This window comes from Aulostomus chinensis, chromosome 20 (assembly GCF_037954235.1).
Source record: "Aulostomus chinensis isolate RoL2024-O1b breed Wild chromosome 20, RoL_Achi_v1.0, whole genome shotgun sequence".
NCBI lineage: Eukaryota > Metazoa > Chordata > Actinopteri > Syngnathiformes > Aulostomidae > Aulostomus > Aulostomus chinensis.
The window spans coordinates 23,550,815-23,569,965 of record NC_141339.1 but is presented as its reverse complement, the minus strand read 5'-3'; the positions used below and the strand labels follow the sequence as shown (position 1 = coordinate 23,569,965).

Here is a 19,151-nt window from a genome sequence, read left to right as displayed (position 1 = left end):
CCCCGACACATTCCACACACAAGGAGGCCGGTCACCAACACCCGTCTGCAAAATTTAATTAAAACATAAAGGTGATTTAGCTGCGGACGGATCAGTCCATCAGCTCAGCAAACGCCCGACTCAGCGGTAAACTCAGAGGCGTCTTTGTCCGCCGTTCACAACAAAATGAGAAGTTTTCAGTTGTTTTCTCCCATCCATCCGCGGTGATGCGCTCACCTCGCCTCAGCAAACCCGAGTGCCCCTCATGAACGAGAGTAATGACATCATTAAGCATACTAATGGGCTAATTTAGCTGCTTCTCTACTCTGAAGACCGTGACCCAATTCTGCTGCCCAATCCTGTCTCAGAGAAAGTCTCCTGAGCCAATCAGAGGCTGGGTACCGCCCACCTGCACGCATAATAATAAGCAGCAGAATGATAACTTGAGAGAGGGAACCTGTGGAGGCTGCAGCTGCTCAGTTCGAGATCCCCTGCAAACCTTCACCATGGTCGACGCCTTCTGTGCCACTTGGAAGCTGGTGGACAGTGAGAACTTTGACGACTACATGAAAGCTCTGGGTGAGTCCCTCCCTCCCTCCCTCCCTCCTCTCTCCTCCCCTGTCTGGTTGTTCTGAGACTCATACGTCCCCGCTGTCCCCGCTCAGGCGTGGGCTTCGCCACCCGGCAGGTGGGTAACGTTACCAAGCCGACGGTGATCATCAGCCAGGAGGGCGACAAGGTGGTGATCCGCACCCAGAGCACCTTCAAGAACACGGAGATCTCCTTCAAGCTGGGCGAAGAGTTTGACGAAACCACGGCGGACGACAGAAACTGCAAAGTAGGTCGACGGGGGGGAAGCGATGTGATGAAATGATGAATACGAGCGTCAGCAGAGGCTCAGACGTGTCCCAGCAGCAGGAAGTTAACGCTCAGCATCACTTGTGTGAGTCCTCCTCTCTTCTTCATCAGTCCACAGTGACAATGGACGGGGACAAGCTGGTCCACGTCCAGAAGTGGGACGGCAAAGAGACCAAGTTCGTCAGGGAAGTCAAGGATGGCAAGATGGTCATGGTGAGATGAAAAGAGGGGCTCACACACACACACACACACACACACACTTGAAGTGAAGCTCAGTGTATGGAAGTTCATTTCTGCCAGCAAAACAGAAAGATGAGACCAAACTTCGCCGTGATGATGAAAACGCTCTCACTTGACGTGATGACAGTCTAGAAATCATTTGATCCAAAAAAAAAACGGGTTGAGAAATCTGAATTCTTTTCTTAAATTTCAAACTTTTTTTCATGTCATTCAATCTCAGCGTTATGATTCAGAGTTGGAATGTTTTTATTCGATGCTAATTCTTCCTTTTCCAGGCAGAAACGGGCTTCGGCCGCTCAGGGTGACGACAGAACTTCAGTTTCAGTCCAAATCTGTAAAATCTTTCACGCAAGTGAGCCTCACAGGCCGATGTCTCAAATTCCTTTCACAACTTTTCTCTTTTCGCTCACTAAAAAAAAAAAAAAAAAATTCCTACAAAAGTTTGAAATTTCACTCAGAGAGACTGAGTTGTTGCACTGGGAAGAGAAACAACACGCAGCCAACGGTTTCAGACGGGAAATTCTCACCTGAAACGTCCTGGGCAGCGACGCCGGCGTGCCTCTGACGCCGCTGAAGGCTCGGTTGTTGACGCTGAACTGAGACGCCGTGGCTTCTGGACTTCACGTCTCCCTTCAGCCACGCGACCTGCTGAAAGAGTTTGTGAGTGATGAAATGAGGGATTCACCGACGCTCTCCTCTGTCCTGCAGAACTTGACCTTTGAGGACATCCATGCAGTGCGCACCTACGAGAAGGCGTGAAGCCGCCGGCCGCCGAGTCTGGATTTTACAATTGTTGAAAACTGTAAGCGTCTCTTTGCACTTCATCCTCCTGTGCACGTCGACGGCCGGCAGGCTGCTCGTGTTTTGTAAGGATTCTTTTTTTATATGAAAACGATTCTGTCATGATGGATGGATTGTCTTTGCAACGCTGTGGAAAACAGGAAATAAACAGAGAGAGAAAATGTTTGGTTTCTGGCTGAAGTCTCTTGTTGTTGTGTATGAAAGATCAGGTCCTGGGTTTGGGGGGGGGGGGGTCCAGCTGCCTGAGCTGAGCCACATGTCCTCCTCCTTGCATGGCCCCCATCAGGCCCAGCGCATCACCTTCAGCCCCCTGCACCACAACTGAGCCATAAGTGCCCAGATGACACCAAAACATGCTCCTGTCTGCTCTGACCTCTGACCTCTGAGCAGATGGGGGGGGGGGGGGGGGGCAGTCAGACACAACAGTTGTATAACAACAGAGGGCGAAGGGAATGTCTCCTGACACTGAAAGCCATTTTAAGGATGTGAGGTCGCTTCAGGTCACGATCCACGTCTGAACTCAAATTAAGCAGAACGTTTGTCTGAGGTCGGCGGGGGCACATGAGTGAGTTCGTGGTGAATAAATGATCTTTATTTGACGTCAGCGGCGGTGAGAAGGCCGTAGCTTCAGCTGATCAAACACCTGACAAACCTGCAGAAGCTCCCCCCCCCGGACTCCTAAACACTGCAGTCACGTGACTTGCTGGCCGCTCCACTTCCTGTTTCTTCCATGGGAGAATGTCCCTCCGCCGTCAGCTTCCTTCTTCATGTGTGGACTGATAGCGACTCACTGTCTGCTTTAGCCCACAAACGATGCTGCCGCTGCGGTGTCTCGTCCTCCTGCTGTGCGGCGCTGCTCCGCTGGTGGCGGCGCCCGCAGGAAGTGGCTACCTGCCGGCCATAGGTGAGTTGAACCACCGCGGGGTTGTGCCATACTTGACGGGAGCTGGTCTGCTCGGGTTCGGGTCTCCGGTACTGACACATATTAAAACGTAGCATGCAGGACCAGCTTGTGCTTTTTATGCTTAAGCAGGAGCAGTCAGACCCTAAAAGCTGTTAATTATCCAATTATAGCCCACAGGTCGATGTCCCTCACGCCGAACTCGTCCACACAAGTTGCAGGTTTCGATTCATTGCCAAAGAGACCTTTTCTGTGCGGAAGCAAGCGCTTCGACTCCAGACTCAGAATTGACGCGTTCCTGGAGCGAATTCCCAATGTATCATAAAATCCCTGTTCCCGCGCACATTTCAGCCACACATTGGGGTTTTATGGTGATTTAAAAGCTAAACTGTGAAAACAAATAAAAAGCAAAAGTTTAAAGAACTTTTTCTGTGTGTGAGATGAGGTCAGACCTCATCAACTGCCACTTAAGACAGGAATAAACCTGAACATTTGGAGGATTTTCTGGTCATTATTTTGTTGCATATATGTCAGAAATGGAGGTGTGTTTCATTTTGCTCTCTCTATCTATCCATCTATCTATCTATCTATCTATCTATCTATCTATCTATCTATCTATCTATCTATCTATCTATCTATCTATCTATATATATATATATATATATATATATATATATATATTACATTTTTCAGCATCAGGTGGAGGAGTTTCAGTATCTTGGAGTCTTGTTCACGAGTGAGGGTAGGATGGAGCAGGAGATTGACGGGTGGATTGGGGCAGCATCTGCAGTGATGGGGGTGCTAAACCAGTCCGTTGTGGTGAAGAGGGAGCTTAGCCAAAAGGAGAGGCTCTCAATTTACCGGTTGATCTAGGTTCCAACCCTCACCTGTGGTCATGAGCTCTGGGTAATGACCGAAAGAGCAAGACCACAAATACAAGCGGGCGAAATGAGTTTCCTCCTCAGGGAGGCTGGGCTCTCCCTCAGAGACAGGGTGAGGAGCTCAGTCCTTCAGCTGCTGCTCCTCCATGTAGAGAAGTCAGCTGAGGTGGTTCAGGCATCTGGTGAGGACACCTCCCTCAGGAGGTGTTCCAGGCGCGTCCAACTGGGAGGAGGCCTCGAGGCCGACCCAGGACACGATGGAGGGATCATATCTCTCAGCTGGCCTGGGAACGCCTCAGGATTCCCCCGGAAGAGCAGGTGGAAGTGGCTGCGATGAGGACAGTCTGGGCTTCCTTGCTGAGGCTGCGGCCCCTGTGACCCGGACCAACCAGATAAGAGGAGGACGATGACCATGACGACAACATTTTCATGAGCTTTAGTCTACCATTTCTTTCAATTTACAGCGACACATCAAGTGCTAGTGTTTATTTCAACGTTTCGTCTCTCTCAGGCAGGTTCTGGCACATCACGGACCTCCACCTGGACCCCACCTACCACCTGGTTCCAGATCCCACCAAGGTGTGCTTCTCCTCCAAAGGAATCCCTGCCTCCCACGCCGGTGTGTATGGAGACTTCCGGTGTGACTCCCCCTACAGCCTCATCCAGTCGGCCTTCACCTGCATGGCTCAGCTCACGCAGCCGCAGGACTTCATCATATGGACGGGGTGCGTGACGTTTTCTTCTTCTGTAGTGATTTGAGATTTTCATCTTAGTCTAGGTTATCACACACAGGAAGTCTGTGCTTCTTCACAGTTCCTGCGGCCTTAAACAGTTGCCTGGGGCTTGATTTGTCGTGTGCTACGCCACCATCGCGGACAGCCACAGCTGTGACTCTCACAGGAGGCAACAGCACGCACCCGCAGGCTCCAGCACTGTAAAGGAAGTCATGTGACCTCTGTCACAGGGTGTTTGTTGTTTGGGAATCAGTTGTGCATGAGTAGTGGGCGGGTTCAGTACAATATTTACTTTGCAAAATCCAACCAATTAAAGGTGGGCGTGTCCAGTTGTGAAAATACGATGGGGGGGGGGGTGTCCCAAGATTTGCAGCAACCATGTTGTCGTTCTGGATTCTTCGCTGGTAGTTAGGAAATCATCTTGTGAGATCTTTGACTTCCTGCTCGTTTTATTGTCACCGATTTATTAGGCTGAGTTGTGAATTCTCAACTCTGAAAGAGTCCAACATCCCAGCATCACGTTGAGGTGACACTGGCTGTCCGTCCGTACTCGTACACACTGGTTTTGGGGGAAGTAGCACTTTAACATAGCAGGGTCAGCGGTTGCACAAGTTCGGACATCAGAATCAGTATCCGGAAGGAACGGTTGAGGAACACCTCTCGTTTCACTGTAGGAGAAGTAATCAAAGCCGTACAGAGTGGCGTCATCCACTGGCTGTGGCATGGAGCTGAAGGAGCCGTTGTTGGAGGTGGAGGCGAATGTTGGCCCTCCTGTAAGTGCGAGTGTCAGTCACCTGCATTCTGCTCTCTAGTAATCTGCTGCTAATCAGCCTAGCAGAGAATTCATCGACTTATTAAACACGGTCAAGAGAAAGCTGCCACTTCAGGAGCCTCTCGGGGGGGATTAAGGGACTGTTGGAGCAAATTCTTACTTTATTCTATTGTTAATGGCTTTATCATGCAAGTGTGGCTCAAGGGGAAGCCCATTGTACTGTAGAGTGGAATTCACATGATTCGTGTAGTTCTGGAGAGCTGAGTTCTCAGAATCCAGCTTCTGGGGAAGTGATTTAAAGAACCAGAACTGCTGTTAAGAAATCAGGGTTTTCCCTCGTATCTACGGTTACAACATTCATGGCTATGATGCTGTTAACTCAAGAGACTTTATACAGTGACTAGGATGACAGTCGGGATTCTGAATGGCAGCCAGGTGGCAGACTGAGATGACAGTCAGGTGGCAGACTGAGATGACAGTCAGGTGGCAGACTGAGATGACAGTCAGGTGGCAGACTGAGATGACAGTCAGGTTTCTGAATGGCAGTTGAGTCACTACAACGTAAATTATTTGATTTTAACCTTTTTGTGGTGTAAAGTGTCCTTGAGTACTTTGAAGGGGGCCTTTACTTCTATTTTTTATTAGGAATATTATCATAATTATCGTTATTGTGCTCACAATTGTTCCCTCCTCCCTCAGGGACAGCCCGCCACACGTCCCCGCAGATGAACTCTCCACAGAACTGGTGATCCAGGTGATCAGTAACATGACGCAGACCATCAAACAACATTTCCCAAACCTGACAGTCTATCCAGCTCTGGGAAACCACGACTACTGGCCACAGGTACTACCGTCCCACAGGACTCACATTCATGAATATCATAATGAATCGCACTGGCAGGTGTAATTGTGTGTGAGTTGCATGTTTGTAAAGACATAGACAGAAATGGTTTCACATGTTTGTTCCCAGGATCAGATGCCCACCACCACCAATGCCATCTACAAGGCGGTTGCCCAGCTGTGGGCCCCCTGGCTGCAGACCGAGGCCCTGCTCACCCTCTCACAAGGTATCATGGTGTATCCTGGTCCCCAGAGATACACAAGGCATTTGACATCATTGCGTTTAGTTTGGGTGGCTTTGCATAACATAGGAATATATCATGGCCAACAGTTTATCAATAACAGTTGTCATTTCCATTCTAGGTGTCTACTCTAAACACTGTGCTGGACTATTAATGAAACTGTTGCTCCAAAACCGTGTTAACTGTTAGAAGTGCCCACGTAGCGCCGTGTGGCTGCTGTGAGGTTACTAGCACCTCATACATGTCAGGCTTGGTCCTGGTCTGTGTTCTCCAGGTGGGTTCTACCATCAGCTGGTCAAACCTGGTTTGCGTCTGGTGAGTCTCAACACTATCCTCTACTACGGTCCCGACAAAGTCACCGTGAACATGAGCGACCCTGCTGGACAGTTTGAATGGTTGGAGAGAACCCTGGAGGGAGCCGCTCAGAACATGGAAAAGGTCTCAACTATTCTGGCTTCTGATTCTCAAACCAGAGTTTGTAATTGGCTTATGTTGGCTTCAGAATAAATGTAATTTATGAGATTATACCTTGATATCCAAGATGTGCGCCTCAAGTCCTCAAGGTGATGGTTCAAATGTTATTTGTCTGAAACAAATCAGAATTGTCAACATTCGTACATGAAATCTCTTTTAAGATTTGCCAAAAGTCTTGAAAGCTTTATGCCTGTCTGCCTTACTTCTTGTTCCAGGTTTACATCATAGCCCATGTGCCGGTGGGTTTCCTGCCCTATGCCAGAAACACCACGGCTATCAGACGGATCCACAATGAGAGGCTGGTCGCCATCTTCAGGGAGTTCAGTCACGTCATCGCAGGACACTTCTACGGTCACACCCACCGTGACAGCATCATGGTGCTCCTGGACCAGGAAGGTGATACCACAAATTTGAAGTAGTTATTGTTGTGAATATGATATGAAAGACACCGTTCCATTTATAAACTAAATTGAATTAAGGTGTATGCTACAAAATGGCGGACCAAGAAAATATCAGCTAAAAGCAAAGTGCAAACAATGTAATTTTAGCAGTTACAAGGAAAAACAAACCAGATTCTTTTTTCCTGTCACACGAACACGTTTTCTCCTCTCTCTCTCCCGGAAGAAAACACGGTCCTGATTCAGCAGAGGGACATTTTTCCATTTTTTGTCCACATATTGATCCATTTTCACCAGAAGCAGTCGTTGATGTGGGACGTCATCAGCAAAGCACTGAAAATCATTTTGCTTGCAGATGATGACTTCTAGAGGGAATAACCTGAACAATTGAAAAGAAGTGGGCCCTAGGTAGGACCTTGTGGCACTCCATATCGATTGTTTAATCTTTCAGATACAATTTGATGGATTAAGGGTGGAAAAAGTATTAGGTTAATATTTTGTAGTTGTCTGTCATGTGCTCATAGGCTCATCGATTTTGCCAGACAACTGCAGGTAATCATTGATTTAAAAAAAAAAAAAAAAATTTGTGTATCTAAACTGGAAGTATACCATCAAACACAGACTGGAGCCTCTAGTTTTTTTGAAGGTATTCATTCTGTAGAGCCTCAACAACTAAGAGTCAATCATGTTTTTTTGTATTACTTATATATATTTAATGTTTCCTTGTTCTGTAGGTAAACCAGTGAATTCTCTTTTTGTGTCACCGGCTGTTACACCAATCAGAAGTCTTTTGGAGTCCTACTCAAACAACCCAGCTTTTCGTGTGTACTTGTACAACACCAACGACTATGCTCTGCTGGTAAGTTGCCTGCTGTTACACAACCAGCTCGAATTTTCATCACTGACCATGTTTTCACACACTCAGTATGGGACTAAACAAGTCTGAAAGGGTACGAGGTGGCTGAAAACCTAGAAAGCACAGTGATGAATTCAGGCCAAACTAAAAATGTCCTGCACCCAAAACATCAACTCTAACTTTTCTTCTTCACTTGGTGATTAATCATGGTGCCAATCAGCACACAAAGGCAGTTTCTGTCATTCAAAGAGACTCCCTCCCTCTTTCTTTTGGTGTTTCTCTCTCTCTGAAGGATATCTGGCAGTACTATTTGAATCTAACGGAAGCCAACGAGAAACAAAGATCTGATTGGGAGCTGGAATACATCATGACTGAGGCTTTTGGACTGACTGACCTCCAACCACAGAGTCTGCTCCAGCTGGGTCTTAGCTTCTGGCTGCCCCAGACCAAAGCCTTCGACAGGTATTTCAGTCACTACATGGTCAACTATAACAACAGCATCACCTGTACAGGAAAGTGTAAGCTCATCCAGGTGTGTGCTGTGCTTTACCTTGACCAACTGTCCTACTCCAAATGTATCTCAAATCTTGAACGGTAGCATGACCATGGACTGAAGGAAAATGTCTCAGCTGTCGAGTTTATGAGATAATATTATTTTCTTGAATGGTATGAAGGGGAATATCACATGCTGCTTATGCTGCCTTCAAATCATACTCATGAATTTTGGGATTAACAGCACATTTTCAGAGGAAATCACTTTATAGAATGTAATTATTTTACCCTTAAACCAAAAAACTGTCCTATTTTTAGTGAAAATTTTAGCATGAATTTTTAAATGAACTTCTTCAGGGTCATGTCTGTATTTCTTAAAAGATGCTGGGAATCCTGAAAAGATGCCTCTGCTGCACTCAAATGGAAGGGATTTTAAAAAAGAAACCTTCTCACCTTTCTAAAGGCTGTCTTTTTAGATAATAAGATTTTACATTTTGGAAACCTGTTCCTTGTGAAATCCAGACTACAGATGGTGCAATAGGCTGTATTCACATGGTGGCCATTTTCTTTTGGCATCACTCTCAGGGTGGGAAGTTAGAATGCTACATAATATTGTATTGCTGTGTTCCAAGCTGCAACTTGTATAAATGTTTGACAAACAATTATGATTTTATTGCTTCCTGGTTGACTATCAACTAAAAAAAACAATGCATTGTAAAAATCCGGGAGGACATCCATCCAATTTTGAAGGAAGGACAAACATATTGAAAATCTATGAGTTACCTTGAACAGATAACGTTAGCATCCAAGCTAACGTTGCCAGTTATTTTGTTATGCGATTCAATTGGAAAGCTAACGTCATGTAACATTGCTCTCGCTGGAAGAAGTGTGTCTGTGCGGATAGAAATCACACATGCAAATTTGCACGTCTGTGTGACGACTTGAATTTCATGCTTCATACTTCACAAACAAAAAGTAAACTTAAAAAAGGTGAGTCACATTTCCTCAGCAGAAATCTTCCAAACAGAATGAATTAAAACTCCTTAGCCCATTACACACGTTTGTATACCCCCTGTTGCACTAATGGATTACACCTAATCTTGGGGATGATCTAATTGCTGCCAAATGGCGATCAGCCTCACTAAGCCTGATGGTGTTCATTAACCGTAAAATACTTCATGGAATAAAAATGGCTCTGGATCGGAGTGTGTGTGATGAATATTCATGTCAGTAAGAATACAGCTACCCTTTTGTTTGGTGGATTTGCAGTGCTGATATAGCATCAGCATGTTGGTTGAATCTAAAAATCTCCCTAGCAGAGTTTGAAACATGTATAAGAATGGTAGGTTGAGGATGGTGGTACCAGCGCGAGCGGAGCTCCCACTTACAAAAACACGTCACAGTGAAGGAACTGCTGCTCATCTTGCTGTTTATTTTCCTCACAATAAAGATGTTTTTTCAAGGAATGTGTTCAACACAGCGTCTCCCTCTGCCCATACTTGTGCACACGCTGGTTTGTAAACCTGTTTGAAAAAGCTTGGATATGTCACAGTGTAGCTGTGAGACTACCCTCTATCAGCACCACGGTGAGTAGATAATGGCTGAATTGTAGATTTTGGGTGAACTTTTCCTTTTAGTCGCCTCCTCTGGTTTGATTTTGTTGAATTTTCAGGAGTATATGAAGGAACTTTTTGAGTTGCTAACATAAAAACACTGACTGTCTTGCTTTGGCCAGTTTGCTGCGACAGGGGAGTAAGCGAGCAGTGGCTGCCCTCATCTGACCCTCTCATTTCAGTTTCCCTCCCACCCACCAGCAGCCCCCCTATCTTATTCTTCTCCTGTTCAAACTTTCCAGAAACGCCTCGTTTCTCAGCCACCACTTCAAGCATTCGTCCATCTCCTCTTCCCCTCCCGCTTCTTTTGTGTCCCACTTCTCTTCAGGCTCCGCTCACAGCTGCTTTTGATGTGAAAATGCATCAGACAGAAGCCCCACGAAGCCGCGAACCGAACCTGTTTAGCTTCAATTAAAATCTGGAGGGTCTCTTTGTAAAAAAAAACAACAACAGAAAACCTGAAGATGGAAACCTGGAACCAGTGAAAGCAGCTCCAACGAACATTACCTTCACCCACATGTTACAGAGCAGACATGTTTGCATGAAAATACATGTCAGAGTGAAATGAAGTCACAAACACGTTGAGAGAAATTTGCACGTGTTGGAAACGTTTTCGCACAAACTGCTTCAATATCCCAGACCAGATGGAGACAAGTGTCGATGAGTGAACCTGGACTTTGTGCTTTTGTTGGTCTTTCCCCTTGTGTGCCTCCTTCGCTGGAATTATTCCAGACCCAGCCGGGCCTCCCTTCGCTCAGTGCCTGACAGAGTGTAACTGTGGAGACGAGGTCGGTGGCGAGCATGGCTATGGACAGGACCCCATCGCCACGGTAACAGCAGTAGAGCTCCCAGTCTTGTGAAATCCATCTCTGAGGTCACTGTTTGCAGTTTCGATGTGCCTGCTGATCTGACGGTCAGACACAGCAAACGAAGCTCAAGTTTGAATCACAGGACTGGAACAGATCCAGTGGTTCCTCTTGTTCCACTCAGTCTGTTCTCAAGGTTGGAACTCTAAATGTTTAACAGTCCAGTTGAAACGCCGTATTGTTGAAAATGATTTGGAAGGTCAGCGGTAAATTTTGACGGATTTATTTTTGAAACGTATTGGATCAGGACATTGCTTCCGTATTGCATAACTTCTCTGAAGGTGTATCGATGGAACACAAACCAGGTCGCCTGTAAACTGAAATGCGTTTATTTGGTCTCATTTGTTCAGGATGTCACGTATTCCATAGTTTACTGACTAAACAACGTTCTTTTGCTGCTGGGTCTTCGTCAGGCCAGCGAGGGGTGGAAACATTGTCTTTATTTCAGTAAACCTCCATGTTTGTGGACTTGAACAGTGACATCCTGCAGCGCTCTGAAATGTCTTGGGCTGTTCATGTCACCACCGACTGGCCTGTAGATGTATAAACTTTAAACTTGTTTTATTGGTCCCCAGCATTATTGTGATCTTGGTTTGTCATTTTAATTAAGTTGGACCTGCAGAAAGAAAAGTTTAGGACACGTAAGTTTTATCCGTCATTTCATTTGAAGGCTTTGAATTTTAAGATGATTGAAATAATGTTTGAAGTGACTGCAGGGTTAAAAATAAATGTGGGTAAAAAGGATGATAATTAACGTGATGAAGTATGAACTCACTACAGTTTCATTGTAAATGTCCGTAGTTACGTAACAGCTCGCTAGAATAAGAGGCTATACACTAACAAGCTGCAGGGTTACTGAGAGGAGAGCCGGGACCGGGAGCTGAAAGCCCTCTGAAACCAGTGCGCCTGGTTGGTTGGCTTCTAGACGGACTCTCTCGCTGTTTGGCTGACTGACCCACATGTTCAGGGTACATTTCTGCTTTTGTTCCAGTTGGCTGCCTGGCTGGTGGACTGGTGGTTGACTGGTGGTGCCCCACAACCAGTTAATCTGAGGATTACTGTCAGGACAGTACAGCCATCCAATGTGCCCTCTCCTGGGGAGCTGGAATCTGTGTGTGTGTGTGTGTGTGTGTGTAATTTGTAGTACCATTACACTCCTAAATGGTAGTTTCCAGCTCTCTTATCCATCATCCATCCACTCAGGTGATCCCTCAGAAATGTGTCCATTCTTTTTATTCTGTTCTTGGGGTTTTACAGTTACTCTCCTCTCCATCTCCCCATCTCTCACTGGACCACTGCTGGTTGGGTTCGATGAGTCACGACCTGTGCACGAGCGGTTATATTGAGCCTTTGTGTGCAACAGCTACTCTTTGAGGGCTTCCGGTGTCGGACATCCACACCGAGACTTGCTGTTCCATTGGCTGGTCATTGTCTATGGTCTGACAAGGAACTTGAGACCGTAGTTTTGGAAATATCAGCTAGAGGGAACCCCTTAAAGGTTACGTTTTTGTTTGTTTTTTGTCTTTTTCAGAAGTCCTGGTTTGTTTCCATGTTGATCTGCTGTGAAGGGGCAGAAATTAAATTGTGAATTTTGCTGTTTAGAAACGGAATGAGTTCTGACGGGTTGAGACTACAGATGCAAGAATACGGGCACCAGAGGGCCCCTCTTCAACCAGTGTTACTGACTCCAGTCAGTCTGGAGGACCTTTTTACCTCGTATGTAAGGTCACCAGTGCCTCTGACCGAGCGTTACCTCCTCCCTCTGGACCCTGGTTAATCCCTTTATGTAAAACAGACTTTGTCTTGTGTGGACTACACCAAAAGTGATTAGTGCTGTTGTTGCTGAGTAGCCATTTCTGCAGCCTAGACCGTATAAAGAGTGGACAAAGCCACCACGCCGTCACCCTGGACTACAGTTGTCAAGCCTAAAGTGTGGCTTTTTGGCCGTCATCATCTGGACCTCTTCACAATAGGAAGTGGCCGTATGTGGTGGAGAGAGTGGAGCTGGGGTGAAACACCCTCTGCTTCAACCCCTTTAGAGTAGAGCTCCGCAGGAATGACGTTTATTTTTGTTCGCCAACCTGTAGCCGCAGAAGCCAATGGGATAATGACGTTTGATTTTGGATAAATCTCTGTAGTGAACAAGTGTTGACAAGACTTACAGGTTTAGTTCATCAAGATCATCTTCACTCATGAACCACTTTGATGACGCAAATGCGATGGTTAGTCGGACTAAGCTAACGTAAGCCTATGAAGGAACTTCACCAGGGTCACATGACTTCCACGCCACCACAACTCAGCTTCAGGCTTCCTCTGTTTTCGACATGAGGGTGTTGAATGTCTCTGAGGACTTGTTTCGTGACTTGTTTGCATCTGCCTTTGGTAAGACGCAACAGAAGGTGACAAAATCACGAGTGTTGTACTTAACGTATTTTTTGCTGCGGCACAAAAAAGGGAAATATTTTCAGCGAGCGAGTCAGACTTTTATTCAGGTAATAACCCAAAAACCTGCACGAACAACAACGTTAACTTGTGTCCGAGTGTAGGGACCTGTCTTTGGAGGATAACCTGTGTTATCGTATTTTATTCTCAAAATGGGACCATAACAACATATTGTATTTAAGTAGACACGATAGACTAAAATAGTAACTGAATCCATTCATTGAAGCAAGAATTCAAAATGGAACTTGACGTTTTTCTCGTCGACTTCATTGCAGGCTCATTTCTTGTTTCAACCAGGGAAGTCTTCTCCTGCTGGCCAGGAGAAATACTGCTGGTCTCAGACGTCGGCTTGTAAAATTGAACATGAGCTTTGATTTGTCAAATTTAGGCAACAAACTGGGTGGGTTTAGTCAAACAACCTGCTTACGGCTCAAAATGTTTGATTTGCTTTCAGTCTCAAATATTTTGACCGATTATGAGACCGTAGTGTTGGTGGGAGGTCCATGCGGCTCACGGTTGGTTTTTCCAGATTTGCCATAAATGTCTGCAGGGACTTCAAGATGATCTCAAGAATTTTGGTGGGCAAAGGTGGAGGTGACTGGGACAGGCCCTCATCATGGGGGCATTTCTCAAGTAAACCCAGTTCCCTCACCAGCCTTCATCATGTGTTCGCGGTGCTTGCCAACCGCAGTAATGCTGATCTTATTAAAAGATCCAGTAGGGCGAAGAAAAGTCTTAATCTGTCCTCTTTGTGTTTTGTTAAAGCGAGACTGAAAATTAGGCCACAAGATTAAAACACTTTGGCTGCATGTCCACACAATCATTGCCTTTTCCAGACCAAGCCATCATGGCCAAGAACCCAACATGCACGTTCCGTACAATTATCGGCTCTGATGTGACGTAGCGTTAGCATTTTGATTGTATTCATGTTTATATTTACATGAACGGTATGTGATTCAGTATTCCGCCGTTGGTTGGAGCAGGGAAACAGAAAGCTCCTTTCATAGCTCCTGCCTCCCGTGTGATATTCTCTCACACCCAAGTCTCACACACTCCATAATGGAGAGAGAGAGCGAGAGATGGGGGGGGGGGGGGTGTCTTTAGCCTCATGCTTCAGTAGTAATTTGTCAGTGGGTATGAATGGACTCCTTCATCAGTGATGGTGTGTGTGTGCGTGCACCATTGGGGGTCCGGTCTCAGATTGAAGTTTGCTCTAAGCCTCTTGTAGCCCAGTTGCTCCTTTGAATGGGCCCACCATAGGCAGTTCCACGTCGGCCAATCAGACTCCGCCGAGCACATTACTTCACTCTCTGATGGTGGTTCAGCCTAGTTGGACACCCCCCTCCCCCCAAAAAACCAAGGTTAATTTGAAAGAAACAAAGGAATTCTGTAAACAAACAGTTTAGATCTTATATCCTCACTGATTCTGGAAATGAGGAGTTGTATTTGTCAGCAAACTTGTAAAACCCAAAGGCTTCCAAATTCGCCGGTGTGGCGTTCATTGTCATGTTTTATTTCATAGAGAAAAACGTTAGGATGTTTTGTGAAACAAGGACTTGATTTAAGACGTGTAAGGGAAATCCTACTTGCGCTCACTGACTTCCTTTGCTGCGCATCTCTGTACGAACCCCAAACTTCTCTTCATCTGGCCGCTCGCGGTTCTGATTTTGGCTGCGACCGGGACGAGCTGCTGCCCCCTGGGGTTTCTTTATCGTGGGAGTGGTTGAGCCAGAGGGATGTGGAGAAATCCCAGTTCAACCTCAGTGAAACCCTACGTCCAGATCCATCCATCTTCAACTGCTTTTTCATTGAAGTGTTACTCTACTTCTCTTTTCTTGGCCACATTGAGCATCTCCCACTGGGGGATCCCAGGGGATTCCCCATCCAGCATGGAGATGTAGTTGTCCCTCCACCTGGTCCTGGGTCTGCCATCTGGCCTCCTCCCAGCTGGACCTGCCTGGAACACCTACTTAGGCATCAGAACTAGACCCCAAAGGACCTCAGCTGACTCAACACAAAGGATCAGCATCCCCTCTTTGAGTCCAACACAGACAACTGAACCTCTCGACCCCTGAGGGAGACGGCGGTGACCCTCCTGAGGAAAGCCGTGTGGCTGCTGGTGTTGGTGATCTGGTTCTTCTGGTCATGACCCGTATTTCACGACCATAGACGAGAGTAGGAACTGCGTGATCAACATTTCGAAGGAATAAAAACGAGGGCGTCCACCGATGTGCTTTACTGACCGTTGCATTAGTGATGAGATGAACTGGACCCTCGTAATGGATGTCACTAGTTCTAGAACCGGTTCTGAAATTGTGCTGAAACGCTTGTATGGAAGGAGATGGTTTAAGATGAAAACCGAGGGATTGGAACACCCAACATGTATGACCGGTGTCTATCGCAGGTGAAACTGACTCCCTGTGCGTGATCCCAGTATGAATGAGCTGGACTCGGGCCAGACTCTGACGTCCCGGCTGCACGGTCCAGTCTCCACTTCCAATTAAAGTTTCACCCAGAAACGAAGTCGTACATTTCCCACTGGAGTAGAGCTATTGTACCCAAACACAAAGCTTGGATTATTGAGGGGCTGATGAATTTGTGGTCACAAAAGATGGCGGTCACTGGAGAGAGAGAGAGAGAGAGAGAGAGAGAGAGGGAAAAAAAAGTCTCTCATTGTATGAGACTGTTGTGGAATGTGTGTGTGTGTGTGAGAGCGACTACATTTCAGAGAACTGTTTAAAATGAAGCCGTGCATTAACTGGCACTGTAGGAGTCGGTTCTCCGCACTGGAAATGACCGTTTGGGCAAAGGTGAAATATAACAAAAAGAACTTCTAATATGAGCTTCAATTGAAATTAAACTACAAAAGTTACTTCTTGCTCTTTATAAGACACTTAACACGCATGGTATCGCTGACACGTTCCACACCATAGAACACGATATCTGAAGCTTGTGTGAGCCACAGGCCTGACTTGAGATCGACCCTTGAGACGAGGGAACCGGTTATCAACTGTGCTAGCCAACGTTATCGGCGCGGGACTCATTCCAGAAACCCCAGTGAGAAAGTCCCTGATCCCACAAGCTCAGAAGTAGAGCTGATCTAGATCCCTCCATTCTAGAACCACAAACCTGGACGGACGAGCTTCCTCAGTCAATCCGCATGACAAAACAGCAAAAATATCTGTTCTGCTGAGACTCTTCTGGTTTCGATGGCTGTTGGCTGAGACTTTTATCAAGAACCGCACCCAAAGATGTGTTTATCCTATTCACCTTCTCACTGGTTAAATCGGGAAACACGACTTCCTTCTTGTTTTGAAACGTCACCGATGGGTGGTCAACGTTCTCAGTTCAACTAGAGGATGCTAACGTTCTTAGCAATCGCTAAGAGGGAAGTAGTCAGCATTTCACAACATGTGACAAACTGCTGTTTGCTTTGCATCCTTGATTTATTTTCAGTGCGTTGATGAAATATGGTAAACACCTTGATCGCCATTCTTTGATCGTGTACGTTAGCCTCATGTACGTGGTCGTCACATGGCGAATCTCGGTTCGTCTGTATTTCCACGACAGTTTAATTCGCTCGATCCAGCCTGTAATGGAGATAAAGCCCGTTTATCTCCCCGCGTACCAAAGCTTCTCATTTCCTCATCGCTCCTTTTCCTCGCCATATTGCGAGGACGTGCAACAAGCAATAATTCTCTGAGGGGGAGGAGGTTAAGCTTGCTGTTAATACTTAATCCTCATTCCTTCCTCAATCCATCCACCCATCCAGCCACTCCTCCATCCCAGACTGGATCCTCCAGCCCCCTCTGTCCCCGTCTGCAGCGTTTGCAGGGTCAGTGGGTTTGCCCTCAGATGTACAGGAGGAGAGGGGTGGAGGGGCGTGGCCTGTGGACCAGTGTCTTTGATCACCGCGGGGGTCTCGGACCCGTTTATTCCACCTGATCAACATCGCGCTGACCTTGTGGTCCGACTCCCAGCAGAGATACGGCTGCATCTGGGGCTCCGGGGAGGTGAGCGGGGGAACCGGTCCACACAAGCTTGCCGTCTTTCGGACCTGGAAATACTCCAGTTACTGTTGTAACCTAGTTTCAGATAAATTAGCATAAGAGACTGGACCGGCCACGCAGTGAGGCGGCAAGCACTGATATATGAATCCATTTTTAATCATGATGATGACAAGAAAACCTGAAAACACAGAAAAAGCTCTGTTTTTAAGTGTTATTTGTTAAAATTCATGGCAAATCAGGCTGATTAGTGGCATCTCCTACATCGCGACATTTGTGTTGAACAAAGAAACGCTTGTCCTGCAACATTCTATCCTTCATTTATAAACGTAGAGTTCCTCTCTCAGAGGCAGGGAGAGATGCTTTCATTCCGTCGTCGTTTCATTTCTGTGGTCTGCAGACGCGACGGAAGCTAACAAAGACACCCCTGCAAGTACGTTCCATCTTGTTCTACTTATCTTGTGTTCTATATTGAGAACAGATGAATCGACTGCACTGGAAAAGCTTTTATTTTATACTTTCTTGAATACGTAAATGTATTTCTGTAAATAATAAATACATCTTTTACTCTTTAGTTGTTGTTTTTTTTTTAACTGACTTTGTCATGTGACTTTAGCTCTTTCTAGAATCCGATTCCAGGTGACACTGAAACACCCGTGGAGTCCGTGAACCAGAACCCTGAGGCTCCTGACCCCCCCCGGTCTGCGGGCTGCTGCACCAGCTGCACCGGTGCCGCCATCTGCTGGTCGCCATGGAGTAGTGACTGGTTCCGGGTTTGGCTGAGAGGTCACAGCAGGCAACGCTAAGTTCAAAGTTCAATGTGCGACGGCTGAATTTCTCACAGGGTCATTTAGGAATGCTTCATTTTACTAAACTAGAATATGAATGATATTCAGAAGAACAGTATTTGCTGTACAGGGTAAGGAATATTCCATCTTTTATATATTTTAATGTTTGTGACCATATTTTATTACATATAAAACAGTTTGGTATTAGTGAGGAAACCACGAAACAATATGTCTGATGATACCTTGGCCACGACGCCCTTGTGTCACAGTGTCATGTGATCATATGATGCGTATTGTGAAGCTCCACATGGTTTACTGGGAAATCTACAATGGAGCTGAAAACACCACCTGCGGTGTCCCAGTCTGATGGTCTGTCCATGACATTTGATGGATAACTCCACAAAAAAAGACTCCACATGAATGAAAAATGTCTCTCCATAACGAGTGCCATGGATAACTGCTGTGTTTATGTATTGGCTGGGAATCACGACGAATGTAAATGTTGAACTACTTCCCACTCAATAAAAACTTGTAAGAGTGTGGAAACTGTTCACTTCACCAGATGTCCGTTGTCACGATGTGAGCACGAGAAGCTTCAAGTTTGACAGTTCACATGATATTTGCCATAAAAGGCGTTACAGCAGTCATCAACTGTAGTTTTAGATTATAAAATATTACAATTATTGCAGACTAAGGTGCTAAACATCACATTGATACAGTATGATACAGTATTTGGAACGTGTAGGTAGAATAAATGTCGCAGTAAAATGGAGGAAGGTTCAGCTCACAACGAACTTCTACTGCCAAGTACTGCGCTACAGTTGATATCTAACCACAGAAGAAGAAGAGAAGACTTCCTCTACAGCCGCCTTTCCAGTGAGGTGTTGAAATAACAAACAATGGAAATAAAAAGATAAAGAGGGGAGACATAGTCTGGCTGCACGTGCCCTCTGTACGGCGCCGCTCT

General features: G+C 46.1%; 2 protein-coding genes and 1 long non-coding RNA gene across 5 annotated transcripts; 2 read left to right on the top strand and 1 right to left on the bottom strand.

Moving 5' to 3' along the window:
* Window positions 1-402: 402 nt before the first annotated feature.
* LOC147243331 (fatty acid-binding protein, brain) lies at window positions 403-2,050 on the top strand. The gene is made up of 4 exons (XM_086189893.1): window positions 403-558; window positions 645-817; window positions 949-1,050; window positions 1,786-2,050. The coding sequence occupies exons 1-4, from the start codon at window positions 486-488 to the stop codon at window positions 1,834-1,836; spliced, it is 399 nt and encodes a 132-aa protein (XP_086046019.1). The 5' UTR covers window positions 403-485; the 3' UTR covers window positions 1,837-2,050.
* A 514-nt stretch (window positions 2,051-2,564) lies between these two features.
* Window positions 2,565-18,714, top strand: smpdl3a (sphingomyelin phosphodiesterase acid like 3A). 3 transcript variants are annotated; one of them, XM_086189889.1, is made up of 10 exons: window positions 2,565-2,782; window positions 4,172-4,385; window positions 5,866-6,010; window positions 6,137-6,233; window positions 6,523-6,686; window positions 6,938-7,118; window positions 7,855-7,979; window positions 8,269-8,438; window positions 17,744-17,829; window positions 18,036-18,714. In XM_086189889.1, exons 1-10 carry the CDS (start codon window positions 2,692-2,694, stop codon window positions 18,200-18,202), a joined length of 1,440 nt encoding a protein of 479 aa, XP_086046015.1. In that variant the 5' UTR covers window positions 2,565-2,691; the 3' UTR covers window positions 18,203-18,714. The 3 variants fall into 3 exon arrangements, with proteins under 3 accessions (XP_086046015.1, XP_086046017.1, XP_086046016.1); XM_086189891.1 differs by lacking the exon at window positions 17,744-17,829 and having other exon boundaries at window positions 2,575-2,782; window positions 18,036-18,172; XM_086189890.1 differs by lacking the exon at window positions 17,744-17,829 and having other exon boundaries at window positions 2,575-2,782; window positions 18,013-18,037.
* On the bottom strand, window positions 11,113-15,331 carry LOC147243330 (uncharacterized). The gene is made up of 3 exons (XR_015110668.1): window positions 14,570-15,331; window positions 12,095-12,504; window positions 11,113-11,563 (listed from the first exon to the last, which is right to left on the bottom strand). It is a non-coding gene; the product is annotated as an uncharacterized LOC147243330 (long non-coding RNA).
* Window positions 18,715-19,151: the final 437 nt, after the last annotated feature.

Coding starts and splice junctions, on each gene's coding strand:
- LOC147243331 (XM_086189893.1), top strand. CDS start 486: ATGGTCGACGCCTTCTGTGCCACTTGGAAGCTGGTGGACAGTGAGAAC. Junction 559..644: donor CGACTACATGAAAGCTCTGG/GTGAGTCCCTCC, acceptor GTCCCCGCTCAG/GCGTGGGCTTCGCCACCCGG. Junction 1,051..1,785: donor AGGATGGCAAGATGGTCATG/GTGAGATGAAAA, acceptor TCTGTCCTGCAG/AACTTGACCTTTGAGGACAT.
- smpdl3a (XM_086189889.1), top strand. CDS start 2,692: ATGCTGCCGCTGCGGTGTCTCGTCCTCCTGCTGTGCGGCGCTGCTCCG. Junction 6,011..6,136: donor ACCACGACTACTGGCCACAG/GTACTACCGTCC, acceptor GTTTGTTCCCAG/GATCAGATGCCCACCACCAC. Junction 6,687..6,937: donor CCGCTCAGAACATGGAAAAG/GTCTCAACTATT, acceptor TTCTTGTTCCAG/GTTTACATCATAGCCCATGT.